At 37.6% G+C, this 22,596-nt stretch overlaps 1 protein-coding gene across 1 annotated transcript in view; it reads left to right on the plus strand.

The window, feature by feature from the left end:
• Window positions 1–2,256: 2,256 nt before the first annotated feature.
• The window catches only part of NUBPL (nucleotide binding protein-like), a gene marked incomplete at both ends in the record, with an annotated part of 41,722 nt that continues 21,382 nt past the window's right edge, over window positions 2,257–22,596 (plus strand). Inside the window, 3 exons of the mRNA XM_010085403.1 lie at window positions 2,257–2,296; window positions 2,387–2,477; window positions 21,400–21,493. Of these exons, the coding sequence (XP_010083705.1) occupies window positions 2,257–2,296; window positions 2,387–2,477; window positions 21,400–21,493 (225 nt within the window). The remainder of the gene's footprint in view (window positions 2,297–2,386; window positions 2,478–21,399; window positions 21,494–22,596) is intronic.

The following is a 22,596-nucleotide window of genomic DNA, read 5'->3' on the forward strand; positions in this document are numbered from 1 at the left end:
TTGAGATCGTCTTAAGAAAGCTTTTTAGCAGTAGGCAAACAGTGGGGTGCTCTGCAGTATTTTGTGTTTCTCTGAGAACATGTAGAACATTATAGCCAGAATATACAGCAGGTTGTGAATTGTTCTTGTGCATTGTATAAATTTGATTAAGTCTTGCTGCTCAGAGCAGTTTATAGTCCTTGTTAACCAAAGAAAATAAGATCCAGTTTTCATAAAACGAAACTCTACTGTTGAGAAATAAAACAGTGCACATGTTTAACAACAGAGAGGCCCCTTTGGCTACTCTGTAGGTCAGTGCTCATGTACTTTCACAGCAACTCTCCTGTTCTAGCCACTGAAGTGAAGGAGACGTGCGTCAGTTCTGTGAGATTAGTATGTCTACCTGGGCTCTATACAGAAGAAACTGTCCATGCAGGTAGTGGATGTTGAGGTATTAGTCTCTGGATAGTTGACTGGCATACTCCAGAGCACTTCGATTGAACCAAGAAGTGTCATGGAATTTTGGTGAGCTTTCTTAGAATAAATGCCTCTTTTCCATTCTTCTTACCCTCCGGTTTCTGGTCCTCATGTGCTGAGTGGTCAAGGATTGGCCTCCCCTTTTTGTTTTCTTTTTTTTTTTTTTTTTCTTTTCCTTAAAATCATTCCTGTTTCCCGGTGAAAATGAAGCAGACCTTGAATCTGATGATACATGCAGTTGCAAATACTTTTTTCCTGTGTCTTTTTTTTTTTTAAAACGCTCTCATAAGTAAATATGTAGTCATTTTTCTCAAGACTGCTAGCAGTATTATAACTTGTGGTGGTTCATTGTTGTATTATACTGATGTAGCCCATCTCTTTTCCAGTAGCAGTTCCATACTCGTTCCTGAATGCAGTAGTCATGCAAGTGATTTGTTTAGCTTCCTATTTTGTTCCTTTTGATTTGTAAACCAAAACACTGTGGGTAGGAAAAACTGTATCCAATTTATTTTCAGCCATATTTCTACAAAATTACATAGCTTGGGTGCCCACTTGATTGCTTGAAAGCTTTCATCTGTAGAGTTTAGCTGTTTAATTTGCGTGCTCTTGGGTGTTATTTTGTCTGAATTTGGAGTTCAGCTTTGAATGCACTGCATTATATTCACATTGTTTTTATTTTACTATCTATCTATATTTTACTTCAGGTGCATCAAGGTTTCTGTCAAAATATGTATTATAATATATTTTTTATAGCTTACAGTATTCTTTTTGTTTTCTGCTGATTCCTGCCTGTGCATGCTCTTAAAATAAACCAGCTAGAACAAATAAAATTCCTTTTGTTTTGTGCTTGTGTGTACTATTTTGAAATGAGGTGTGGATTTAGATGGCAGAGACTATAAAGAGGAGTTTTTGGCTTTTGCGGGGTTTTGTTTTGAATGCAGTAGTTTTTTGTTTACTTTCTGCTTGCTTGCTCCTTTGCCAGCAGAACACAGCAGAACAGTTACAACATTTCCCCCTCCCTTTTTTTTTTCTTTTTTTTTTTTCCCCACTGGAAAGCATAGGAATATGGAACATGACAAGGACATTACCTCTCCAATGGTGAAATAAACATCTTCTGTTCTTACAGAAATTTTAGAAGTCCTGCAGACTTCTGCCATTCTGAAGAAATCCAGGACTTCTTACCCAGAGCTGTTGACAACATGTAGTTTAGGAGTGGCTTTACTTGGTACCTCTCCTCTGGGGTTCCAAAGCAGACTTAATACAAGGAGAAGCATTCCCCAAAACACTGGTGTGTTAATGGGAACAATCCTCTGATTGATGAGATCAGTAAACAGTGTAGTTTAAAAAAAAAAAATCCCATCATGTCGTACGGCTTCGATTTTGTTCTGATATAAATGACTCAATATTTAGCAAAGTCTTGCAGAAGTAGAAGGCTGCCTATCAGGGGATTTGTACCTTGTAGCATGGGTATTTCATACAAATATATAAAGTCTTGGTTTCAGCAGCACAAATTAATGTAATGTTATGTTATGGGCACATGCATTGTTATTCTGGCAAAAGATTAATAGTATCAGTAAAATGTAACAGCCTAAGAAAAAGTCGGGCCAGGTTCTTGGGTAGAATAGATAAAGGTGTGCATATATGGAAGGAATGACAGGGAAAAATAGACAAATGCTTTTAACAGAGAGGGAAAACTGCTCTTAAAAGGAAAAAAATTGTGTAGGCTTTTTTCTTTAAAAAAAACTAAAACCAAAACCAACTTCCCCTCCCAAAAAACCCCCTTGTTTTCTTCTGTTTTAGAAAATCTAATGAGGCCCCTTAAGAACTATGGAATTGCATGGTGAGCATATGTTTTAATTTATATCAAGCTTCTTTACAGATGCATGTGGTATTGTGCTGGAAAGCTGAAGTTTTTGCTTTGTTGTTTCAGCATGTCTATGGGTTTCTTGATAGAAGAGACTGCCCCGGTTGTGTGGAGAGGGCTCATGGTAATGTCAGCTGTTGAGAAATTGTTGAGACAGGTAAGGAATTGGGTACATATTTGTGTTTCAAACTAATTGGTTATTTTAAAATGCATTTAATGATACATGAGTTTCCATGACATTGTTTCATATATTAGTGGTGAGCATTTTTGTATCTTGGTCTTCTTAAGTTTTTAACAATTACATCTTAACTTCAGGTAAGAGGGAAAGTTGACACTTTTTGTGTTTACGCGTCCCCTTCAAATAGAGCTAATGTTCCATGCATTTGGTGAGTGAATCACCCCGATTTGCATTCCTCCTCATGCCTTTTTATGTTTCTTTATGCAATTGTTCAAAAAAAAAAAGGCATATTGAAGTTGCCCAAGGATTTGAGTGTATAGGTGTCTGCATATCTACAGCTGTATTCCCATATGTGCTTGTTAATTCACCAGCACTAAGAATTCTTGGATGGTGTTTGACATATGACAGGTACATGAAAATCATTAGATACCATCTCTGTGTAATGCAGATAGTTTGTTAGTTAATAAATTTCCTGGCATATGGAAGCAGGATGGCTTTTTTATTTCTTGACAGATTTTTTTTTTCCCCTCTTATTGTGAACAGATCTGTTAAGTGCTAATGAGACAGATGAAAAAAATGCGTTCAGGTTGCATGTTTAGACTTTGAAGTGACCCAGATTGTTCATGGCTGACATCCATTCCGGGGATTTAATGTATACAGCTTGGAGATCACTAGGTTTCTATATGTCTTCTGTAAATGCCTCCAAAACTTGTGGTCTGTTCTTGACTGAAAAGAAGTTTTCTTTTTTTCTTTTTTTTTTTTTCAGCCTTTTTCCATTTTTACTGAATTTTTCTCTAACATAGGCTTTAGAGTAGTGGCAGTCATTGCCCTAGCCAGAAAAGCCATGATTTCAAGAAGAACATGTTTGTCAAGATTTGGCCTTTAAAAATAAGGGGTATCCATGCCAGTAGCTGTGGAAGGCTGTTCCGACTTTTGTGTGTTGCGTTGCATTGGCCAGGCTCGCAGAGACTAGAGCCCAAAACCTTGAAGGTAGAGCTAAAGTTAGCACCTGCTGTATTGGCACACTCCACCTCGGGAGACTGAAGACTGGCAGGCACTTGAGTGCCGTTACTTTAATCAGTGGTATCCCCAGATGGGAAGCATGTGCCAGCATCCTTGTGGAGGGTGAGGATGATGCCTTGTAATGAGCTGGTTGCTCCCTAGCAACCGACGAAGCAGTTACATGCTGGCTGATCATGCTGTAGGAACAAGACAGAGTCCATTAATGCTCAGGGCATCAGTGATTTCCCTGACGGTGGAACCTGAATTCTGAAAAAGAAAGGCTTTACAGCTAAATTTCTTCTCCTCACAAGCATTTTGCTTCTGCATGATGATAAGGGTAGTCTTAAATCTCTGCTGGAAAAAGTTGTTTGCATCTCCTCCTTTGAAGAAAGAAGCTCACAGATCATAGGGAGACCCAGCAGATTCTATCTAATGTACAGGTGCTTTTTAGAAAATAACTATTATTTTAGTTTTAAAAACTGTAATCTTCCTTCTGACATAGTTACTAGTCAGTGTAACCCAAGAAGGGTTAACTGTAGGAACAATAGTATTATAGAGGACCACAGCATGCGATGTCATTTTTAAAGATACATTTTACATTAGAAATAGTTTTGTGATCTGTTGGGGGCTTTGACATTTTTCTTTGTTTTCTCTTTATCTGTTCTGGTTGTCTTAGCTATGACCTTTTGTTTGACAGGATAAAGTTGTTTGCAAGAGTAAAACGCTGTGCTTGTATTTAACTTTCTATAGTCATAGCAGCAATATGAATGGAGGGGGTTTCTTCTTTAGGCAGTAATCAGTAAAACTTTTAATATGAAGGACAGTTAAGTTTTGGTTTCACTGATCTTGAACTCTGTCTCATTCTACATGTATCATCAAATTGAAATACAAGCAGAGAGGAGGAAAAAATTAAATATGTAGACAAGTCAGCTTTTCTATTAAAAAATAATTAAAAAATGGGACTACAGGTGCATATTTCAGCATGTAGTGTTCTCCTTGTATCTTTGTCATATCAATAGATAAAGTTGTGTTGCTATTAGAAGGGTTATCTACACAACATGGATTATAGATGTCAGCAATTCTGTTAAATACAAACAGTCCCCTTGGAACTAGCCCAAAAATGTACTTTCTTTTCAAGGCAGGGATCTCTGGCTGATTAACATCCTTAACAGGATTTCTTACCCTGACATGACATTTTAACGTATGTTCTTAGAGGCTAGTCAGATCTTACCTGGTAAGACTCTTGTATTGCTTCCTTATCTTGCTTCTCTAGAGTATCAGGAGTATTTTGTGCATTGGCAACATCCTTGGTATAGTGTTGCTATAAAGTAGACCCTCAGTGCTGTTAAGTGTATTGTGAGTTCTAAAGGTTCCTTAGGCGTACTGGATAAGGATGAACACGTTTTCCCAGAAAGATGATGAAGCTTTTCCTGGTGTGGCTCAATTCTAATGAGTCCCTAAAATACTCTTCTTATCTAATTGTAATTCCTCCATCTCTTTCTTGCTCTGTCTTTTAGCACCACTTTATTGCCTCTGTTTTATAAAAGGTGTGTATTGAAAGAAAATTAAATTTAAACAAAGTTTCAGTGGGAGGGATATAATTGGAAAGGAAAGAATACAGGGAAGCCAATTATATAAAGCTTCCAAAGCAGAGCAGTTGCATATGAGCAAAAGGAAGTGGGGCCTTCCACGTTGAATCACAGACAGGCTTTATCCCTTGTAGATTCATGTTGAAAAACACAAATTCAGCAGAAGAATTATCAAAATTATTTTATTAGCTCAAACCAAAGTTGAATAGGGCTGTAGTTTGAAGATCCTGTCTTGTCCTTTAAAAAAAAAAAAATTAACTCAATTTATGCTGTCAGTACAATTGTATGTGATTTTGAAAGTTTGGCTAGAGATGGAGATTTTATGTGCTACTTTCCTCTGAAGCTCTCCTATACTAAAAGAAGAACTACTTCAAAATTGGCACTTGCTAGAGGTAATGGTGGTAGTATATATAGTAGAGTGTGTATGTGTAAATATACATCTGTGTACTCAAACTTGTTTTGTAGCATAATTCTCTGATACTTAGTTATACATAAGTAGTTGTAGTGTATCGTATGTTATTGGGAATAAGGAAGATGCAAACAGATGGATAAATTTTCTTTGAAATATTGAGCAGACTGTGGGTTGTGAGGTCTGGGATATTTCAAGAGCCTCTGTGAAAAAGCTGCCATGAAAGCAACAGTGGAGTGAATGGAACAGTGAAAATTTATGTTTAAAGATTTGGGATTAGATTACCTTGGAAACAGTAGTAGTATTTAATTCTTGGAGAGTGAATACTGTGGAGGCTGTATTATTGGTTTTTGATCATTGCCTGAAGTGGTCCATCTCTATAGAGGAAATGAGAGATGTTGAATGCTATTTTTGTTCGACATATGTTAGTAAATTATTATGTACATTTGTTACTGTTTGGGAAGTGTATATGTAGTTATGGGTGTTCTCCTTTCCATCATTTAGACTGGGGAGGTTGCATATGTGGATTTGGGGACAATTTTTCTTTAAGTGTGGTTTATTTTAGATATATGTAAACGCTGTGCTTGGGAAGACAAGAAAATTAGATAAGGCATTGAGAGCAAATGTATTTATACCTGATAAAATAGCTACCACACTGCCATTGACTGTTACACTGTGCATGTTCTATGCAGCAGAATGTTCTGTGTATGGTGTCTGTAGACATCAGTCTGATCCCATTTATTGTGTGTCTTTATAACATGCTGTGTTAAATCTCGTAAATTCTTCAGCATATAAATTTTCACAGTTTTGTACCATTTTGTTTGCCTGTATGTTTAAATAGATTTGTTACAAACAGAACAATGGAGAAACTAGGGGAAACCATTCCAAATGAGAAGGAATGATGTGTATTAGGAAGCAATATGCAACAAGAACATTGTCAGTAAGGCAGTTAGGTACTACGTGCTGAGCCATCTGCCTGATTGATTAGTATTGTTTACTAAGAGTTGTCCTTTGGCTTCTCTTTGTGTCCACATAATGTCTTTTGCCTTATATTTTTGGGACCACGGAAATTTCATTCAGTGTTTATACAGCGTTCAGCACTGTAGAGAGTTATCACTTCTTGAGAGATGCACAGAGGATACAAAGGCTAGTATTTACAACTTCCAAGTAAATCTAAATGTCTTCCTTTGATACTTTCTCATATTTAGGAAATTTATTACATATTTTTTTCTATTCAGCACCTCTTTTTTCTATTCTATTTTGTATTGCAGTGTGTGTCAATGATATAAAATCTGTTAAGAATGCCTAAGATCAATGTAAATGTATTGCTGGCATTCACCACAACTGGTATTCATCAGAACCTAAATGTCTTTTGCAGATATATGCACAATTGCTTAACTTCTGATGGTACATGCTACCTTGCATAGATATTCTCCAGCAAAAAGCCATCAAGGTGATAAGGGAGGTGAAGCATGTAGTATGTGAAGAGACACTGAGAGAACAGGTGTATTTTTTGGTTTTGAGATAGTTAAAGGGAGATATGAATTGTTGTCTTCAACTACCTAATGGATATGTATGTACAGAGAAGATGAAGGTAGATGCTTCTTGGATGTGCACAGTGGTAGCACAGGAGGCAATGAATGCAAGTTGGACTATATAATAAGAAATGTGAGGGAGTAGGGGGATTGTTTGGGTTTGGCTTTTTTTTTTTTTTTACAGTGAAAGCAATTGCACATGAGAACAGGTTGCCTGGAGAGATTCTAGAATCTCTCTTTTGGGAGATACTCAGAGCTCAGCTGGGCAAGACTCTGAGTAACCTGCTCTAAATTGGTCCTGCTTTGAGCAGCAAGATGGACCAGACAGATAACCTCATGATGTTCCTTCAAAACTAAGTTGTTCTGTGAATCTGGGATTAGTTCTAAAATTGGCATTCCACTGCCTGTTTGACTGTTGGTATACAACTCCATTGAGAGATCACTGTTTGGAGTACTCAGTCAAAAACTAAACTGAATGCAAGTGTTTCTCTGAGTGTCCTAAGATAGTCATGCTAGCTCATCTGTCTTGCTCAAATGAATATACACTTAAGTCTTACAGTCAAATGAACAAGTTTCGACATAATGACTTGGGGCTTCCCATGGGGTCACAATCTCTTTTTGGGAATCCACCAGCGTGGGGTCCTCTCTGGGCTGCAGGTGTATCTCTGCTCCCCCGTTACTCCCCATGGCTGCAGGGGCACAGCTGCCTCGCCGTGATCTTCACCACGGGCCGCAGGGAAACTTCTGCTCTGACGCCTCCTTCTTCACGACCTTGGTTTCTGCAGAGTTGTTTCTCCCACATCTCACTCCTCTCTCTGCTGCTGTTTTTGCAGCAGTCTTTTTTTTTATTTTTTTCTTTCTTACATACATTATCTTAGAGGCACTGCCACCATCACTGATGGGCTTGGCCTTGGCGAGCCATGGGTCTGTCTTGGAGCTGGCTGGCATTGGCTCTATTGGACATAAGGGAAGCTTTTAGCAGCTTCTTACAGAAGCCGGGGATGTAGCCTCCCCTTTACCAAAAGCTTGCCATGCAAACCCAGTACACCTTCAGGTCCATGGCTTGAGCACATTGGCATAAAGTTTCAATTTTGCTGTGTTTCATCACATACATGGTAAATGACATTGGGATCTTGCTCAAAGATGGAATTATTATTGGTGTGGGCAGAAAACTGTCTCATCAGTATAAAATTAGTCAGAGAGTGTATTGGTGAATGAGAGGGAGCAGTGAAAATGGGATTTAGCAGATAATGACATGTATTGGGTCAGGAAGAAGACAACAATAACAAGTTGATGGTTCTGATTTTTTTGCAGCTATATTTTGAATGAATTGAAAGGATCCCCAGAATAGTTATAGTGAGTCAATGATGAAAATTATTCTTATTGTAAATGTAAAGAGCAAGTGAAGAAAAAGCACTGCAGTGAATCCAGAAGAGGTTTTTTGTTTTGTTTTTTTTTTTTTGAGTGTGGATTTTATTTTTAAACACTTTTTGGTTTAGGAAGGACATTCTGTCGAGAGATTACCATTGAAAGCCATTATGGCAGTAAATTTTCAAGATGGGAGAAGAGTGAGATGCTGCAATGGGAAATAGTAGCAAAGGTGGTAAGAAACATGATAGCTATAGTATTTTTTTTAAACTTTTATAATATTTTTGCCTTTTAATACAAATTTAAGAGTCTGTGCACACTTGTCTGTTTATCAGCAGGGTAGATGTGCCTAAAGTGTATGTGCTGAATACAGATTAATCTTGTTTTCCTCTTTCTGTATTTTGTGTTTCGGCAACATCTTCCATTTGAGAATTTTTGCTAATTTCAAAATTGACTTTTGTTTCACAATATTCATGTATTTATCCAGCCTGCAAGTAATTGAAGAATTGAGGCAGATAGTCTGTAGTAGGATATTTACAGTTTACATTTCATAGAGCTAAACAAAGCTGTGCTTATATTATAAACTACAAAGATATGTTTATACTTTGCAGTGCATAATTCTAAAATACAGTAGTCTCACCAGGTGTCACCACAGTGAAAAATTTGCCAGCATTTCCGCAATTACAAAAATATTTATTCCATTTTATATTTCTGTTTTGAGTTGTCTTAGTCTGAGGTGGGCATAGAGATTGTTAGTACAGGCTAAAGTCTGCTACTTTACAGTTTGGGAAAAAAAAAAAGAGAAAGTTGAGACATTCCCTGTTTTTCAGAACAGTAAAGAGCAGTTGCATCTTTAGAGAGTTGAGATGCTTTTCTGTTTTTTATTTTTGTGATTCAAAGTATGAGAATGGAAAGATCCAGACATTTAATCCCTATACATAGGATAATTGATATTACGTATTTGTTCTATTTAGAAAGGTCAAGATTTGCTATTGAGATATTTTGAAAAGGGGAACAACACTCTATAATAAATAGTGGCCAAACTTTGCATTGCTAAGACTGCATTTTGATAGGTTACTAAGACTGCATCTTCAGCTGGCAGACAGTAAAAAATAACTCTGAATGTTTGTGAGATCTGTTCTTAAATCTTTAAAAAGCTTTCATTTAAAGCAAGGAAGGTCAATCGGCATCCCTTATTTTATCACTGAAATTTAGGAAACTGTTTCAAGGGCAAGATAAGCAGATAACCCATTCATACCTTATAATTTGTTTTAAAAAAATGCTTATACTGATTGTTTTTGTTACATATATTTTGCTAAGATCAAAGGTTGAATAAACAAGTTTATTCTCATCCAGAGCCCACTGAAATAAATGGAAATCTTGACTCAAATTTTTGCATCATGCTTTAGTTGTGATGTTGATGTTTAGAAAAGCCTGTTACAGGAATTTGTATAATCATCACTAATTTGCTCAAATGCTAATAATCACCTTGAACGGTCCTGTCTGTCCAGAGAGAGCTGCCTTAACCAGTCCCAATCAGTATGTACATATTTAAAGAAAATTATTGTACTTCCTGGAGATTAGAAACTAAACATAGATCCAGGGACATACTGCAGGTGAAAGCACAGAAGGCTGCTTCTTTCCACCCCTGTGCCCCCCAGGTTAACTCCCCACAGAGTTAGAGTGTTTTTCCCGTCACCCTTTGACTCGAGTGCTCCTGTGTGTTTTGGGATGGGTACGACTGAACACACATGGGCTTGATTCTTTCTTTTTATTGCTGGCTGAAGCTACAAAACCTGTTCTGTTGCCTTTCTTCTCTTAGTGAAGGAAGCAGGATCTATATGGATCCCTGTAGCTTTATTGGCTTGCGTTAGCAGCTGATATGGAAAGGGATTATAGCCTCTGAAAGGAATTGACAATCATAGAAGTGTTAGGAAAGCCAGAAGAAAACAAAAACATTAGCCAACAACTTACTGCTGAACTAGAAGTGTTTGCAGTAAATGTATTTTAACTGTCTTTGAGGATTAAAAACAAGGCAAAAAAAAAAAGCCTAACAACAAAGTGAGAGTGTATTTGCAGCAAACATTTCTTGGCCTGGTTCCTCAGCTGTCATGGTTATTACTGTACAGCTACTGCTGCTGTGGGAACAGGCTGTGAGAGTATTTTCTTTGCTCTGCTTCCAATAGCCTCATCTCTCGCACAGATTACACAGGTATGCATGTATCTGGTCTCCTTTGCATAAAACAAACGCAAAACATGCAACTGTTTTGCTGGGTTTGTTGACTAGACAGGAAGAAATGGCAGAGAGCTCATGGTGACTCAAAATGGCTGCTCTGGGGCTAGAACTGATTTTTTTTTTTTAACATTTTTTTTCTTTTTTTCCTTTTTCCCCTTGAGCTATTAAAGGAAATTGTTTGAGGTTTAAGGTTTCTCTGCAACAAAGTTGCCTAAGTGGCAACTTGGAAAGAGGTGTAACATGTAAGCATGTTCTTAAGTGTTTGCTAAACAGGAATACTGGTGGTAGACGAACTAGGAAAAGAGAAGGCACTATTTGTTTTCTTTCCTAAATGAAGCTTCCATTATTTATGTGAGACTTTTCAAAAAACAGTAGACACCTAATGCCACTCTTCTATTCTCCACTAATTAGGGAGTCTCTTCTTTCTAGCTGCTGTAGGTTAGATGCAAAAGGGACATGGGCATTGCTGCGCTGAACATTGCAGTGCCTAAGAGGTAGGTACCCTGACTGCAAGAATGGAATGTTAAACCAAAGCCCAGGCTGGAGCCACTGCATATCTGGGGTGGTGAGAATACATCACTTGTCATTCCCAGTGGTACTGAGAGGTTACTTGAGGTTACTTTGCCCTCCTGGAGGTACCTTCATACTCTTTGGCAGTGCCTTAGCGAAATAGCTGCAGTATCGTTGTGTGCTGAAGTTTAGAGATTGGTGTGGAATTATGGGAAATTAATGGTGTAAGCTGAAGCTGGTAGGTTCACCAGTTGGAAATGAACAATACTGAAGATGTTGAGCAGGAGGGCTATTAGGCAAAAGCTATGATATGTATCTCACTTCTTTCTCTGTCCTGGATTTTATCGCCTCATTGTAGACTGTGTCACAGAGCAGACAGCTCTGTGGAGCTTGGACTTAGAGCCAAAATCAAATATCTTCTGTTAGGTGCCAAGACCTTTCTTTTGGTTTAACTTGACAGGCTTATTCTCTGTTCATAAGAACAGCCTGGGAAGTTTCCATAGCCATTCAGCCAGGACATGGGAGCTGCAAGTTCAGTTACTTTATCAGTTTAGCATTTAAGCCTGTATTTCCTGCTACCCAGGAGAGTGCTCTGAAATCACATACTGCTGTCAAAACCTTCTGCTGGTCTACAGCCAGGGATGCAAGACTCCTGGGGCCAGGACGAGATGTGTGAAGGGGGAGTGTGACCAGTACTGTGCAGGAAATTCAGTTAATCTGAAGTTTTTGCTTTCCAGGTTAATACCTCAGCTACTGACCTTATATGGGGTTCTGGTTGCTTCTATGGCTTTTGTATTCTTGATTGTACAGAGGCACAGGTAAATTCCACCTGCCCGAGAAATTGAAACTCATATCTTCCAGTCCACAGATAGATTCTCTCATATGTCTAATTACCATATTAAACTGCCGCAGTTATAACAGCAGAACCACAGGCTTTGTTTTGTTTTGTTTTTAGTGGCCGCAAGTGCTCAGCTTTGTGTTGGAGTCAATGTTCTCACTGGCAGGTGCTTTTAGAGCATGCCTGCTAAAATAGGCTTGTAAGACTTTCTCCTTTCTCACAAATGTGTGTGTAATGAATGGATCCCAAATGGGCTTCTGGTTGAAACTTGGTGCTTAATGGAGATTTTGGTATATCCCTTCCTTAAGTAGTCACGATCTCTAGGAGAATTTTTTTTCATTTTTCAGCATTTCTTTTTCATATTTTGGTCAAAACAGAAGTGGAACCTTTCTACCTCTAAACATTGATACATTCTTTAGCATTACACACTAATTTTACTTAGTAAATAAACTATGAATGTAAGTGTTACATATATGATAATAACTATGAAGTAAGCTTTTTAAAATTAATATTGAACTAATATATGTTAAACTGATTGCACAGAGTTGGGTTTTTTTAATAATCCAACTTGCATTCTGACCATTGGAAGCTGACAGGCTGACTGATCCTTCACTCACACCATCCTCCCCTCTCTCTTTTGCTCCCAGAAATGACTTCAGATATCCAAGAATAGCAGCAGGTTTTGTACCTGTGTTCTTTGTAGAAAGTGATTATTTCTCACATACCAAGTGATTGACACAAACATAAATTAATTGTGCTTAAGGTGCCAGAGATTAGTGTCTGGTGTTGTTTTTTTTTCTTTCTCCCCCACTCCCTAACAAATAACCACCCTCTCCTCCTTTTCCGTACTATTTATGAAGCTGCGATAGATATTTCTTGTCTTAGAGTGTTTTGCTCCATCAGCAGTACCTTCTAAAAGGATGTATTCTCCCAACAGGATGATGCCTTTGCAATACAGCTCTTTTATTATGGAGCTGAAGTGGGTGCCCATTTAAAGAACTTTGCCTGCTAGATCTAAAAAAAATTTTTATTTTTCTGTATAAAAACCGTGAAGTAAGAATTGGAGCTAAATAAAATCTAAGAAGCAAATGAAAATATGAAGACTGTCCTTTGATTGGCAGTAATTACCAAATGTCCCTGGTATTCATGGTATCATCTTCAGCAAATTATTTTAATAAGATTTAGAATACAGGTAACACTTTTAATTTATTGGTGCAGATCATAACTGAGGACACTGGTGAATGCAAAAGCATGGTTCTGTGGGCACAGCAATTATTTTGGCAATCTGTGTGGCAATCTATATGTGATGCTTTATCTGTTACCTAATTCATAGTAAATGCTCTTGCTACTCTAGGATAAGACCTTCAGCACATCTTTAAATTGTGCAAAATGTGTACAATTTTTAAATTGTGTTTTTGTTCTTAAATCTTGTCTGTGTCTTTAATGCACTTTCTGTGTCCCACTCTTTGTAAGGACAAACTATATGCGGTTGTTCTTGCTCCTTTCTGACCTAAAAGCCGTTCTTTTAACAGAGAACATAGACCAACTTCATAGTCAGTCCCATGGTCAAGAATCGCAGCGAGTCAGTGACCTGCTCTGCTTGCTCTCGCACATGTTCTTACACTCTTTTTTCAGTCTCTCTCATCCTCTTGAATCTTCCTGTGGGATTGAAAGTTTCTATATTTTGTGCAGCCTTGTGACTTCTTGTTTCGGGTGGGGTGCATTGATTGTTGTGCTCTGAGGTAATTCAAGCAGACTCTGCAATGCTGGTTTCATTAGTAAGGGTAGACTATTTTGAATTCAGTGACTGGGGAGTATACGCTTGTGAATTTTAAGTACAGACAGTTTGGAGGATAGAGTTTTGTCCATATTTGTGAAAAGCAGGTTATTTAAAAAAATAAAATAACATTTCATTATCGCAAATTAATGTTTCACCTGAAGGCTCCTTACTCTGAAATGTGGTAACGTCCCTCCAGACACAAAACCAAGTCCTGCATTGAGATCTACTGTCTCCTGGCCTCAGTTCAGTGGTCTGCCTCTAATTGATTCTGTTCCAGTTTTTATGTTGCCGTTTATGATAATCATAGAATCATTAAGGTTGGAAAAGACCTCAGGATGTTGGAGAGTTTTCTTCAGAAGCATCTAAAGTGACTTGAATAACATCGGTCATGTTATTTCCTTCTGTAATCCTTCTACTGAAGGCCTTAGACTGTAGTCTGTAGAAAGTTCCATCTTCTGTACAAAAAAGTATTATACATTCTACTTAAGAAACAGAATTTTCTGACCTTTTTAATTATTTGTAGTTTAAAATCAGTGCCTCAATGATGGGCATGAAATGATGCCTATATTAGTCTGTTGGTACATAAAGATTTGTAGTTTAAAATCAGTGCCTCAAGATGGGCATGAAACGATGCCTATATTAGTCTGTTGGTACATAAATAAGGAGTTTATATATCAGCTTTTAACATCACTATAGAAATATTGGCTAAAACACCGATGGGGGACTGGGCTTAATAAATTTCTCCCTTTTGGTATTTGTTGTCAACACTTGTAATATATCCTTCTGTTGTTAAAAGGAAAATCTGAATCAGACAGCATGTATAAAATGTGTGAGCTTAAATTGGGTCCTGATAATACTGCATTAAAAATGTGTTGTTGACTTTGGATTTGATAGCTCAACAATGCTGATACCTTTATGTATTAGTAGAGAGAGGTCAAAGAGGATCTGTTGTTTAGATTGTATTGTTAATTTAGCTGCATCAACCTGGTGGTTAGTTTAATTAGATGATGTGATGCTAGCCCACTTTCTTCTGGTTTGCTTACATTTATATTACTTTACTTTTTGTGCTTGATTTTATTGCTAAAAGGCTTAAGAAGAGAAACTTGCCTGCTTCCATATTTCTTTTCCTGTCATCATTATTCAACAGCTGAACTACAGACAGTTTTATACCATAGAACAGGAAAAAAAATTGTGTATTTCTGAAGAAAATTTTCTGCAAATTATGCAGGCTGTTTGTGGGTCAAGGATAGGGAACAGCAGATCAACGGTCAATCTCAAGACTGACTACTTAATAAAAGTTTGCTTCTCAAAGTGCTGTCTTGTAGAGAACAAGTGCTTTGAGCCCATGAGAAAGGAGAGTCTCGGTTCACAAAGGCTCTTTGTAGTAACAGCTCGAACCTAGTTAAAGTGTCTTTTACACGTGGTAGTGCTGATACAGTCTCCTTCAGTTGTGCAGCAGCTGTGCAAAAGTATTCCTTTTCAGTCATCCCCAGAGGTTGTCCCCAGACTCTTGCGGCCATGCCAGGTGTCCCACAGCTCTGTGACATCTTCCCTCCAGGCTGACATCACGTAGCCTGGGCTTTGAAGCCGAGTAGGAGCCCAGTCTTGAGTGCCTTCCCTCAGTCTCCTGGAACACCCCAGAGAGAATAACCGCTTTACTGTTGTCTTCTAGGAGTTTAATTTTACAGGTTATATACATGACAGTGGCAGAAGCTTCAGGCTGCTGCATTTGTCTTTAGTTCTTAACATTATTAAAAGCCGTCAGGGAGGAGGAGGAGGAGGCCAGTTTCTCTTTTGGTGGTTGAATTGAATAGGACTCTGGTTTCCTTCCTAGGTACTCATTTCTAAAAATTACTCTTAGTCTATATTGAGAAAGAATAGGAGAATTTCCTTCTCTTTATGGAAATCTTTGGGGCAAACTGTTCTTTTGCTTCACCTCAGTTTCTCTCTGAACTTGGCAGAACAGGCTGCTTAGAAATACCTTAGAGGGAATTTGAACGATTGCAGTGCATCTGTTTTCCATGTTAGATTGCAAGTCTTCAACATTGGTTAAGCATCAGAGGACAAGTCAAAGGGGCAGTCGTGTTTGTTCAGAAAGTGTAGTATTCTGTTGTATTAAGCACTATGGAGTATCCTGCTATGGTATAAGTAGTTATTTCACTACCAGAAAGAAAGTTTCCATAGAGACTAAAAATATTCTGGTTTATGTCTGGGGAATGTCTCCTTTCGTTATCAAATACTTGTAAGAATAAATAATTTTTATTTTTATTAAGATGCCATGTTTCATTGTATTATTCCTAAATTACCTGTTTTCCTACTTCATAAAACTACTTACTGTTCCCAAGGGCTGTGTATGTTTAAGCAGAATCTTTAATTTTTCAAGGAAATATTTTTAAATATTTGTTTTATCTTGCACTAACAGATTTAAATATGTCAACAGTTATATACATATTCAGTTAACAACAGAATTTCTTACCTTTATTCTGTTCAACTGTTAGCCTGTATTAAATCATCTATATAACAAAATAGTTAGAAGAAGGGGGGATCAGGCAGGAATAAATCTTAAGCTGCCTGCAATGTGTCTCTGAGTACTTTTCTGATGCTGGTATTCAGAGCTTGGCTGGCTGCTGCCAAGTCTGCACCTGCAGTGCTGCTTGATTGAAACTCTGCATGTATTCTTCTTATTAAAAGCAAATAAATAATATCTTCTGTTATTTACCAAACACCAGGATAACTTGAAAACCACAAGTAGCAATCCCCCTTCTGTGCTAAGATTCTGTCGTTTCTGCCTCATGCACAGAGGATGCTCAGGCTTCATTGCTCAGCAGAAATGTGATCTGTACCTCCATGCTCTACCTCAGGTTTAACTTGCTATTTGGAACATTTACTGGAAATGAATATCTGGTGTTTTAATTATTGTCACATAAACAGAGTGATTGATTAAAGTAATTTACATAGAAGCATTTGTGGTGTTTCTGAGCAAGGGAAAATACATAGAAACACGTGACACTTAATTACGTTGCTTAACAATAAGTGTCAAGTTAAACCTTTTTAAAAAAAGATGAATGCTATACTTAAGGAAAGTTCAATTACGTTTCTATAGATCGAAATGTTTTACACACTGTATATATCAGAGGGGCAAAGATATTAATACTTCTGTACATGCAAAGGTGCTGACAGAATTCAGATGCTACAAGGCAGGGTTTTGTAACCACTGTCTGCTTATTGTTTGCAAAGGGAACTTGTTTACTGTAATGTATTGTTAATCTGATCTCATTTACTTGTAGGCAGCTGCATTTGCATACAGACACACTTCTCAGAACTGATTGAGAACATGAGGACTAGTAGTCCTGATTTGGTAAACTGTTGCATACAAACAGGATTTGCATTCAAATTAGTGTTTTATATCACAACCTGATTATACATCCAATTTTAATAATGTTGAATGAATGGCAATACTAGATTTCAGAAAGACACTCCTCTGATTATATGTTCCAATTCTAAATTTAATTAAAAATCTCTCCTCCCCTTTTTTTTCTCCTTTGCTGAAATTTAGTAACAGACCTGGAATTTCTTTTCCCTTTAAGTAACATGTACATTTCTATAACAAATTGTTATACTTTCCAAATTACATTCAATAATTTGTTTAATAAGAGACTCCCATGCTGTTTGTGTATTCCTGTGGGAGGGTAATGGAGGAGAAACTGAACTCCGCAGTGCTCATCGTCTACTTTGTGCAGAGTAGAAGAAAATAAGAGGAAGTCGACGGAGAGAAATGGGATGAGATGCAGAGTTCCCCAACCTAAGTCTGAACAAGTCTATATGTCTAGAGGACAATGTTCACTACTAGGCAAAAACACTACCTCAGTTCTTTTCAGCATTTATACCTATCTCATCGTGGTGCAGCTCCCCATTCTCACCCTGAATTGCACATGAAAAAAAAGAGAATAAAATTTTGAGGATAACTATTTGACTACATAGAAAATCCAAAATAAAAACCAAGGTTGGTTTTGATGAGGAGCAGTTTTCGAATCTAGTTTGCCATCTGACTTCCACCAGTTCAGTGCCACAGCAGTGCCATAACTTAGGGAGGTGTATGAAGGGTGTTTCTCACATATATTTGACACTTGGGGACCTAGACATCTTCACTGTTGCCTTTTCTGAACTGGTGTGGCAAAAGCCTGTCCTCTGTCCTACTCTGCACAGCAGCAACACATCCTCTGGAGTGCTGCTGGGGTGGTGTAGCTTCTCCATTTTTCTCTGCTCAGATTTATAAGTATTATAATGGAGCACAATTCATTTGATACAGACAGCTCACTTCTTTCTTTCAATTCATGAATTTGAAGAAATTATATGAAATAAGATGGTTTCAGTGTCATAAATTAAGTAAAGCATTGTAATCTAATTGCCCTATGTGTTGACAGAGTATTTTTCTTGTTGCCTAGCAATGAGATTTACCATGAGATTCACCATGTGCTTAAGATTCCATTAGTAACTTATGTTTTCAGAGGTTTATAACTTTAATAAAAATCGGTACTCCTAGGACAATCCAGAAAGTGCATGTTGGAAGTTCTTTTTGTTGTTACCAGGTCACTTACTAAAGAAGCTTGAGGCAGAAAGCTCTAGTGTCCTCTGATTTCTGTACCCCTTCTCCTGTCCTTCTATAGATGGTAAATTTTGAAAGTAACTTCTCAAGCAACAGTTGTTTTGTGTGTTTTTGAAGCAGTAAGCTATTTATAAGAGTGTTCTTCTACTTTAAAGGTTCTACATGAAGATGTTTTTACCAAGGCAGCTCCTTCCACTTAAAAGAGCAGCAGCTGCTTTGTGCTCCCCCACGAAACTGGATGCCTGGGAAAGGGTTTGAGCATTGTCCTTTGAGGTCGTCTTCTCCATTAGCATTCCACATAGTAGTAGAATAGGTCTAAATGTTTTCTTTGGGGAACTGTAATGCTTGCTGAGTAGGAAGATCACATGGAGCTTGATGAAGGAGACTAGTGCCTGAAGAGGTTGGAAAAGCAGAACTTCTGGGAAGAGTGAAAAGAAAAGCTATAGGATAGGCCCAGAAAGTCACCTTGTTCTGCAAGAGCTTAAAGTTAGGGCCAGCAAGTATATGCAAAACCAGACCGCTTTTAGCTATGGGAAAAGAACTGTGTGCATTTTTTATTCCGGTTACCTCTGATAAGAGTGGGGTTTGGACTGTCTTGCACTATTCCATGAGGTGGTGCTGTACCTAAAAGGACTTGAAGTTGAACTTGTGGAGAAAAAGGCTGAGAGCTACTCAATATCCAAGTTTTTTTCAAGAACCAAGTGTTTTTCACAAAGTGCTTGGAAGCTGTGTCAGAATGATAGTGGTGCTATGCTACTCACAGATCTGTTTCAGGACTGCATCTTGCTGCAAGGCAGAAAGCAAAAAGCCAGTTTATTCATAGTTTCTGGAGAAGTACTGAAAGAAGGAAAATGTGATTACTGGACTTGTAAATTTTGGACAATTAGAACCTTCGTTTATTTATCGTTTCAAAATGGTTGTGATTATAATGAAGGTATGGTTTTGCATAGTGAGATTTATGCACTTAACTATTTGTGGAGGATATGTGTGTTTAGTTGCGAATCTTTAAGGAACTTGTTACCTTTATGATGGCCAGTTTTTAATTAAGAAGCATAGATATTTAAAGCTCATACCTTCAAGTAAGCAAAGTAATTTTCACTGGAAAATGAGGTATTAATCAGCAGTGGCTTTTTTCTTGTTCTATAGCTAAGCAAGATTAGTTAAGAAAAACTCAGGGTGCAGGGTGGTGTTTGTTTGGGGTTTTTTGGGGTTTTTTTGTTGTTTTTTTTTTGATAATCTGGCTTCTCTACCCCATGCTTATGTTTCAGTACATAGTTTTTGCACATATATGTAATTTTTCTTCGGGGTTATATAGTCTCAACATGATTATGAATGCTAATTTGTTTTAGAAATCTGCTAGGTATATGTCATTTTTGTTGAAAAAATATGGATATTATAATGTAGATATTATAGTTAATATAGGTCAATATTAAATGTGAAAAAGTGCAGAGTTTGCTGTGGTCAACATAAGTAGTATTTCCTCCTTAGCTAGACTGTTTTAGGCACCATTTAGTGCTCCTGCAGCCTTTGTATAGAAAAGGAAGAAAGGGAGGAGTGCGGGAGAGTCCCTAATTTAGATGTCTAAAGTTAGAATTTGCAACTAACCTTCCCTATCCCCCTTCTCCCATAAGTGCTCTGAAATATTCTGTCTTCATCAGTCTACCTTGACAATTTCCATTTCTCACTGGAGTACTGCATTGGGTTAGTGGTCTGGATGTCACATTGCTTGTGCTTCCCCAGATCGTCATCACCTGTACAAGAACTGAATGAAAATGCATGAGTGTCCCCCGACAGGGTCTAACACTCCAGGACAATAACTGGAAGACTGGCAAAATGTCAGTAGTTTTTACTGTTAAAATGACACTGAGGGAATGTGTAAAATTAAAGAGTAAGTAAATTCTACTCTTGTTTGGCATTTTCCTGTATTAAAGCAGCTCATAGACTGTTGTATCTTCTATCTGTTGTATGGTTTGGAAACATACTATATAATTGTATTATGTCTGTGTGGAGATAAAAATGAGGGGGGCGTATTTGTGAGTCTTCTTTTTTAATGTGGTTATGATTTCTAAAGCTTTGGTACTGAAGAGACAAAAGACCTTATATCATTACTGCTGGCTAGTTAAGAGTGCACTGCTACTAACCTGCACCACATCAGAGTTGAACCAAGGATCTCCCAAAGCTTAGTTAAACCGTTGGGAAGTGTTTAGATGAAGTGTAGCTTGGCTTTACAGTATATAGAGTAAGCATGGGACCATTTCTGGTCTCATGAAGAGAACTTTTATTGCAGTACACAGTACTCTAGAGAAAGTTATTTGCCCCCCCCCGTAAATCAGTCCTGGTAAAGAATGTAAACAGTCACGGCATTCTCATATTTGAGCCTAGTATCTTTAATGGTCACTCTTGTCTGATGCCAAGCAACCAGGAAACTTTTTTTATTGTGCGATGTCTTATATACATTGCAAGTTTGTATAACTGTACCTGGTGATTTTCATTTAAGTAATCTGTTGAAGCTTTTTTTTTTCTCCCAACAGCTCTTTTTCCTAGAAAAAACTCAGTACTAATAACTCTAACTTTATAACAACAAACCTGAAAAGAATTACTAGAGATGTATATGTAGTTTCAAAGAAGCGGTAAGAAGCAAGCAAAATTGGTTTTAGTTAGCAACAATTCCTAAGCTGTGTTTGTTACACAAACCCCAGAATTTTAGTCTGAATTTTATCTAACATTTGCTTCTAACCTGTGATTAAGCAGCTGCAAAGTAAAAGTCTTAAGTTGTTGCTACCTTTTTTTGGGGAAAAAAATCAATAGGGATTATACTCAAAGTTATTAATAAAGTTGTTCTCATAGTTTTAATTGATTGTCAAAGTTTAAATCTCTTAGAAAAAGAATGTCTTGATCCTGTACTGTAAGTGTGACTAAAACAGTATCTCAGTATTGTGCTTTATAGGAAACAAGAGCTGCAATAAACCACAAAATGTCTTAAATAAAAATGCTTCCAACCTCCAACATAGCTTTTTTTGTCTTCTAGGTTGACTGGGGTCAACTGGACTATTTAGTAATTGACATGCCACCTGGGACTGGAGATGTACAGCTGTCAGTCTCACAGAATATTCCAATTGCAGGTACGTGTATTGCTTGGCTGTTTCAGAGATTTGAAGTTTAAGTCTGGTAGCTTTAGAAAAAATTTATTTTTAAAATGCCAGTCAAAAATTCTTTTAATTGTCTTTCTAACATGCTAAGAAGCTGCTCTGTCAGTAGTGTGGTGATGGAAAACACTGTCAGTGATTTTTAACATGTTAGCACTGTGATTGTGGTACTTTCTTCTAAGTTTCGAAAAGATTGAGAAGTCAAGTATATCAGTACTCTGGAAGGAAAGGCAGTCATGCCAAAAACTGGTAAGGTTAGGAGTAGAAAATATTTTATTTTTCTGTATCTACTTTTTAGTAAAGCTAATACAATAAAATAGTTTCTCTTCATGATTGCTTTTTAATTAGAAGCTGACAATGTTGTTGATGCACAACATTTATTCAGATAAACTATGCAGCGCTGTAATACACTAGTGCATTCTTTTCTCTCTTGTGTTACGAATTTGACTTGTTGTAGGGGATTTAAACGTCAACAAATCAATCTTGAGATATGCAGGCTGCCCTCTGATCTCACGGTTTTAGCAGGAGTTGGAAATACTGATTCTAAAAGGATGCTGAGCATCTCACGAGATCTGTTAGACTGTAATGGTTTTTACCTGTCTGACATAGTTCAACAGAAGCAGTTGTCAATAGCCAATGTAATCCATGTTAGGAACTCAGCGGTAAAAGAGACAAAGCAATCTCTGGCTTCAGGAGTAGTTTAATGCTGGAGCCCTTCACCAGGAGGGTAGTGCAGTGCTGGAACGTGTTGCCCAAAGAATCCATGGGATCTTTGTCTTTGGCAGTTGTCCAGATTGTGCTAGTCAGTTGGACCAGATGACCTCCAGAGACCTTTTGCGTTCAGAAATTCTGTGATTTGGGGTTATTAAGGAATCAGTGGGGCTGCTTGCTCCACTTCTTGCTGATATCAAATTAATATGTTGATAAAACCCACAATGGTAGCATCTTTTATTACTGTCATTCTTTTCTGAGTGCAGACTGGCTCACTCACCTGCACAGACAGGCCCTGGTTCCCTCCAATGCTCCTTTCTCTCTGCGCTTTCATGGCAGTAAACCACTGAAGTGAAGCCACTAAATGT

The sequence above is a fragment of the Pterocles gutturalis genome, unplaced genomic scaffold, assembly GCF_000699245.1.
Source record: "Pterocles gutturalis isolate BGI_N339 unplaced genomic scaffold, ASM69924v1 scaffold3140, whole genome shotgun sequence".
In the NCBI taxonomy this organism is placed as follows: Eukaryota; Metazoa; Chordata; class Aves; order Pterocliformes; family Pteroclidae; genus Pterocles; species Pterocles gutturalis.